Source organism: Pangasianodon hypophthalmus, chromosome 21 (genome assembly GCF_027358585.1).
Source record: "Pangasianodon hypophthalmus isolate fPanHyp1 chromosome 21, fPanHyp1.pri, whole genome shotgun sequence".
In the NCBI taxonomy this organism is placed as follows: domain Eukaryota; kingdom Metazoa; phylum Chordata; class Actinopteri; order Siluriformes; family Pangasiidae; genus Pangasianodon; species Pangasianodon hypophthalmus.
The window spans coordinates 13,003,527-13,009,427 of record NC_069730.1 but is presented as its reverse complement, the minus strand read 5'-3'; the positions used below and the strand labels follow the sequence as shown (position 1 = coordinate 13,009,427).

General features: G+C 34.8%; 1 protein-coding gene across 1 annotated transcript; it reads right to left on the bottom strand.

Moving 5' to 3' along the window:
* Window positions 1-1,135: 1,135 nt before the first annotated feature.
* On the bottom strand, window positions 1,136-5,648 carry LOC113533470 (uncharacterized). Its single transcript, XM_034314598.2, has 3 exons — window positions 5,380-5,648; window positions 1,863-2,156; window positions 1,136-1,706 (listed from the first exon to the last, which is right to left on the bottom strand). The coding sequence occupies exons 1-3, from the start codon at window positions 5,435-5,437 to the stop codon at window positions 1,399-1,401; spliced, it is 660 nt and encodes a 219-aa protein (XP_034170489.2). The 5' UTR covers window positions 5,438-5,648; the 3' UTR covers window positions 1,136-1,398.
* Between the last annotated feature and the right edge of the window lie 253 nt (window positions 5,649-5,901).

Here is a 5,901-nt window from a genome sequence, read left to right as displayed (position 1 = left end):
TACACTCATATGTGCTTGTTGAATATCCCATTCCAGATTTAGTCCCCCTTTGCTGTTATAATAACCTCCACTCTTCTAGAAAGGCTTTCCACTAGATTTTGAAGCATTAGTGAGGTACTGATGTCGAGCGTGGAGGTCTGGTGTGCAGTCTGCATTCCTGCTCATCCCAAAGGTGTTCAGTGGGGTTGAGGTCAGGGTTCTGTGCAGGCCACTCGATTTCTTCCACTCCAACCTTGGCAAACCATGTCTTCATGGACCTCACTTTGTGCACAGGAGGAGTGTCATGCTGAAATGGATTTGGACTAGACCCCTAGTCCCACTGGACTAGTTCCAGTGACAGGAAATTGTAATGCTACAACATACAAAGACATCCCATACAATTGTGTGCTTCAAACTTTGTGGCAACAGTTTGGGAAAGACCCACATATTGGTGTGATGGTCACGTGTCACGTGTCCAACTTTTGACCATATAGTGTATTTTTTATATTTTTCATATTACTAGCTATTTGAATATATATTAACTAATAATCCATTAAGCATTATGTAATGTTTATTAATGAAAGTTATTATAAACTTTTCTTCAAATGTAAATAATCAGCACCTTGAGGATTTCTAAAATGTATCATATGTTGGGGATTTTCTTCTATTATTGACAAGAATGCATAGACAAACTGGATATTTAAAAACTGTCCCAATATATTTGAATTCACACTAACATTTATGATTGCAAAATTGTGTTGAACATCCAGTACATATGTATACTATACATATGCATTGGACAACTGATCAGAAGTTTGTGAGTTCAAATCCCAGCACCAGTAAGCTGAAAATCCCAGGAGAGCTGCAGGTTCTGCCATAGTCTAAGTAGCCTGACTGGCACCAATAACCATTTTTCCCCCAAATCTGATGCTTGATGCGAACATTGACTGACTCGCTAAACTGATTAGCTGATAATTGCTTAATATTGCATGAACAATAATTTGATAATTGCATGAATAAGCAGATATACAGATGTTCCTAATTAAGTGGTCAGTGAATGTATATAGTATTGGAATGGCAAAGCCAATTCTTTAGTTTTTGCTATTGTATACACTGAAAACATTTTGGGTTTGAGAACAAATGATGAATGAAATGATAGAACAGAATTTCAGCTTTAATTTCCTGCTATTTACATCTCGGTGTGCTAAACAAGTCACACCATGCCCACATCGGGGTTAATCCAGATATAGGTACATATATTTGGAGTACTAAACAGATACAGAGACAAAGATGACATTTATCCAATCATCTTAACACATAAGTGACAGAGATATTTAATCCTAATCATTGAATAATACCATGAGTATCAATTATTGATAATACATTAATAAAGAATTTACATTTTACTTATATTTAAATTTACCCCATGCAGAATGTGTGCATGCTTACGCCTTCAGGAAGGCAGAGTTGTTTCACATGTTGCATCTCCACAGCTGTATATTTCCAGCTGACTGGGTTGCTATGATTACAAATAATGAAGCTGTTACTGACATACAATGAGAGGGAAAGGAACGCATCTCTAGCCATTTTCTCTTCCTTCATATCACAATTATCACTGTAGCAGTGAGAGGTGATTGAGAGTTTCTGAGCTTCACAGGTAAGAGTCACAATACAGGCATCATTGCTTTGCTGGGGAGAGACATTAAGGACTGGTTTCTCCACTGGATCTGGGATAAACACATACACATGCACTACTGTACTGCTAGTCAATGCACAGAATTGTTGGTTTCTATATACATCAGTGAATTTATTTTGGTATAGACAAAATTAACTGACCTCAAACATGATTACAATAGAGACATTTTAATTTTAATAAGACTTACCTAACACATATAATTGGTACTCGGCCACTTTCAGGTTTTGTGTAAATGCAGCTGTTGCTGCATAGAGTCCATTATCATTCTTCTGCAAGTTCTTCAGGGTCAGACTATGGGTTTTCTCATTCAACTCCACTCTCTCTTCATAATCAGGGAATACTATACTTGGAGAATTTTTATAGTGTTTCACAATGTTATTACTTTTGTTAAATGTCCATGTGAAGTCTAGGAACTGATAACCTTTTGTTTGTACATCCAGTTGAACAGAACTGTTAATCAGCTTAAACACATTTTGAGACGCTGCAGGGAAAAAGCAAAAATAAACCACTTAGTTATGTTGTGATGACTTGCATTATGTAATTTATTTTATGTCACAGGAATTTGTATATTACCAAAAATAAATATCCATCCAACAGACAGAACAAGCCATGCATTAACAAATCCAAGTCTGCATTATTATTATTATTTTTTTTACTATAATATGTGACAGCATTAACCACAAAACCATACTGCTGATGAAATAATGTATGGCTCATTCTTCCTTTCGATGCACGAGTCATGCATTGGCAAGTCCATGTAGATCTGTGTTATTTTTAAGATGGCATGTCTCAGCATTAACATAAATTACCATGTTGATGAAATTATAGAAGAGTGTATTTCTTTTGCTAAATCCAGGGTTGGACACTAAATTGTATGTCAAATTGTATGTTGGACACTAAATTGTATGTTACATATATTATAATATGTATGTATAGTATCCTGCTTCAGAAGTGTCTCAGACTGTTAAGAGTAACGATGCTGGCAGCACTAAGACAGAAGAGATGAAAGATTAAATGCAATTGCTGGAGACATCATAAACATATTATCTTTACATTATATTCTTTTTTTTCCAAACCATAGTGATCATGGTTATTATGACTGCTATGATTAAACCATAGTTTTACGATAACAAAAAAAAAAGGATAACATCTTCATAACCCCTGTATCATCAATCAGTTAGGCTACACTAAATCTTTATGAGTGTGGAATTTTATTGGGTCTGCATCTCAATGCTCACACTTTTTGCACACTACAGCATCTTCTGTGCAACAGCCATTATTATCTTTCAATTGTTTATTCTGTGGTTTCTAGGCTTGTGCATAATGGACATCCAATGATCTATCATAATCACTTAGCATTTTCAAGTTATGCTATATAGCCATAAAGGTATATGACAGAGTAATGAATGTATGATGGATTAACATTGATATTTTTCCTAATGTAAAAATAGTGTTTTTGAGCGGTGTTACAATTTTCCCATGCTGGTGGAACAGGACTCTTTTCAGGGAGAAATTGTATATATAGTCTTAATAACTCCCCATTATAAGATAGTATGTGAAATTTCAAGTTAGTATCTCAGTTTCTTGTTAACATAGTCATTTCTAGTTATTAGTCATTGTCTTCATATGCTCTCCCCTGTGCAGGACTAGATCTATCCTAAACTATAATCAAACTATAAACTGTACGGGGGATAGAAGCCCTACTGCAAGGCACAGAATAAAAATGTAATCCAGATACAGGGGTGAAAATTACTTGAGTGTAGTTCATTACTATACTACTTTGTTATGATAAGTATTAATTTGTGGTATTTATACTTTTACTAGATTATTATTTTTTTTCATTGAATATTTGTACTCTTACGTAATTACATTTCCAAGAAAAAACCTTAGGTTTTTTTTTAGACCTTTAAGTTCATTTAGTCACTTCTTCTCTCATCTAGCCAATGATGTATTGCTATCTATCAGCTGAAATAGCTCATGCACATTTTATTTCAATTTAAGCTTAAAGCATCCACTCAAGTTTTTTCAATTAAAAAAATGATCAAGAATCATGTCAGTTTGTCATCTGCAGTGACTTTCTCATGTTACACAATATAGTTAATGCTAGAGTTATTCATATGCATCTGAATATACACTATATGGTCAAACGTTTGTGGACACGTGTCCACAACTCATATGTGCGCCTTCCCCAAACTGTTGCCACAAGGTTTGAAGCACACAATTGTATGGGATGTCTTTGTATGCTGTAGCATTACAATTTCCTGTCACTGGAACTAAGGGATCTAGTCCAAATCCGTTTCAGCATGACAGTCCTCCTGTGCACAAAGTGAGGTCCATGAAGATATGGTTTGCCATGGCCTGCACAGAACCCTGACCTCAACCCCACTGAACACCTTTGGGATGAGCAGGAATGCAGACTGCAAACCAGACCTCCACGCTCGACATCAGTGCCTGACCTCACTAATGCTCTTGTGGCTGAATGAACACAAATCCCCACACCCACGCTCCAAAATCTAGTGGAAAGCCTTCCTAGAAGAGTGGAGGTTATTATAACAACAAAGGGCTAAATCTGGAATGGGATATTCAACAAGCACATATGAGTGTAATGGTCAGGTGTCCACATACTTTTGTCCATATAGTGTAGATAAGCCATTGCATTGCAGTGTTGAATTTGAGGATGAGCACCCTGGCCCTACCTCAGTAAAACGTTTCAATATGCTGTACAAAGCAAAGACTGATATAGGCATCTCCTTTGCCTCTCTAGAAGACATTAACGCCATCTAAGTTGAAAAAAGCATGTTGAGGTAAGTTTTGCTAATTTGCTAATGTTAACTGGCTATATTTAACTAAATTAGCTGCTTCTCTTTGCTAATGCCACTTTAGACTAGCATTGGTTCCAGCAGCTGTCGTAATTGGCTAGGCAGCAAGCTAAATTCTCGCTAATAGTAAACACTGTCTATTTACACAATATTTTACTTCTGAAAAAAAAAAATAATAATAATCCAAACAACAAACTAACATACAGGGATTGAATGATGTTTTTAGGCAAAATGGTGTGGCTGCTTATATTAGTTAAATAATAAAAGTTAATTTTCACATAAAAACATGACATTATTTAATTTTGTCAACACTAACCTTTTACTTTTTTATGCTTGAATACATTGTAAAGTAGCAACCTTTTTTTTTTTTTTTTTTTTTTACATTTTTTTGGCTGGATACTTCCAATTTTAATTAAAGTAAGATTCTGACACATTATCTATACTTAAGTGTAATTCCTCAGTACTTTTTCCACACTGAACAGACAACCATCATGACACACCAACATAAATTTTTGAGATGTTGAAAATTTTTTGATAGACTTGTCCATGACAGTCATCTGACAGTCTATAGATAGTTAGCGTTAGTGTATATAATTTAGTGTTTAAAGTAGACTATACAAATAAAGTGTTACTGAAACTATGGGGAAGGTTTCCACTCAAAAGAATTTACCAACATTACCAGTCTATCTGAAAATAATTTGCTAATTTGCTGTGGCAATAATAATAATAACTTTTTTCAATAATTATTTAATATTGATTGCATCATCAGTGGACTGAAATAAGCTCTAATTCTTCTGCTATCCAAAGCTCACTCTCTAGTATATTAAGCTCTTTAATCTCTTCAGTCAGACAGATTTAATTTAGAGGATTTAGATGATTAGTTACCTGTAATTGAGACCAAGATGAAGAGAAAGAAGACCAGCTGCATCACCACCGCCATCATGTACGAGAGCTTCCTCTTTAGATTAAGGAAGTCATGCTTGTGTTTGCACCTAACTATAAAAAACTATAATGATTAAAAAAAATGCATTTAGTATTATAATTTCAACATTTCAAATAAATACAATATAAAAAGTACATGTGGTAGACAAGCTGATTAAAATATAATACAACACACCCATGTTACTGTTGTACGTTTGGTGTGGTGTATTGTATTGTATTGTTACACTTCCTGCAATTTTTGCAATTTGCAATTGCTGTGGTGCAGCACCTGACAAAAAGCTGTAGAAGGGCACGACCAATTGTTCCTGAGGTTATTTGTTATATTTATTTATGCTTTTTCATGTTGTTCTAGAAATATAAAAATCAGGTATATGTGCTTAGACATTTTCTTTAGGTCCGTATTAAATAATCAGTTGTTTACAATGACTGAAGTGAAGCCAAAATGTCTCTGAGGCCATCTAGTGG

Bases quoted from the DNA above. Each gene is read 5' to 3' on its own strand.
- LOC113533470 (XM_034314598.2), bottom strand. From the start codon at position 5,437: ATGATGGCGGTGGTGATGCAGCTGGTCTTCTTTCTCTTCATCTTGGTC. The intron at 2,157-5,379 runs GTAACTAATCAT...TTTTCCCTGCAG, and splicing joins CATCTTGGTCTCAATTACAG to CGTCTCAAAATGTGTTTAAG. The intron at 1,707-1,862 runs GTAAGTCTTATT...TGTTTATCCCAG, and splicing joins GTACCAATTATATGTGTTAG to ATCCAGTGGAGAAACCAGTC.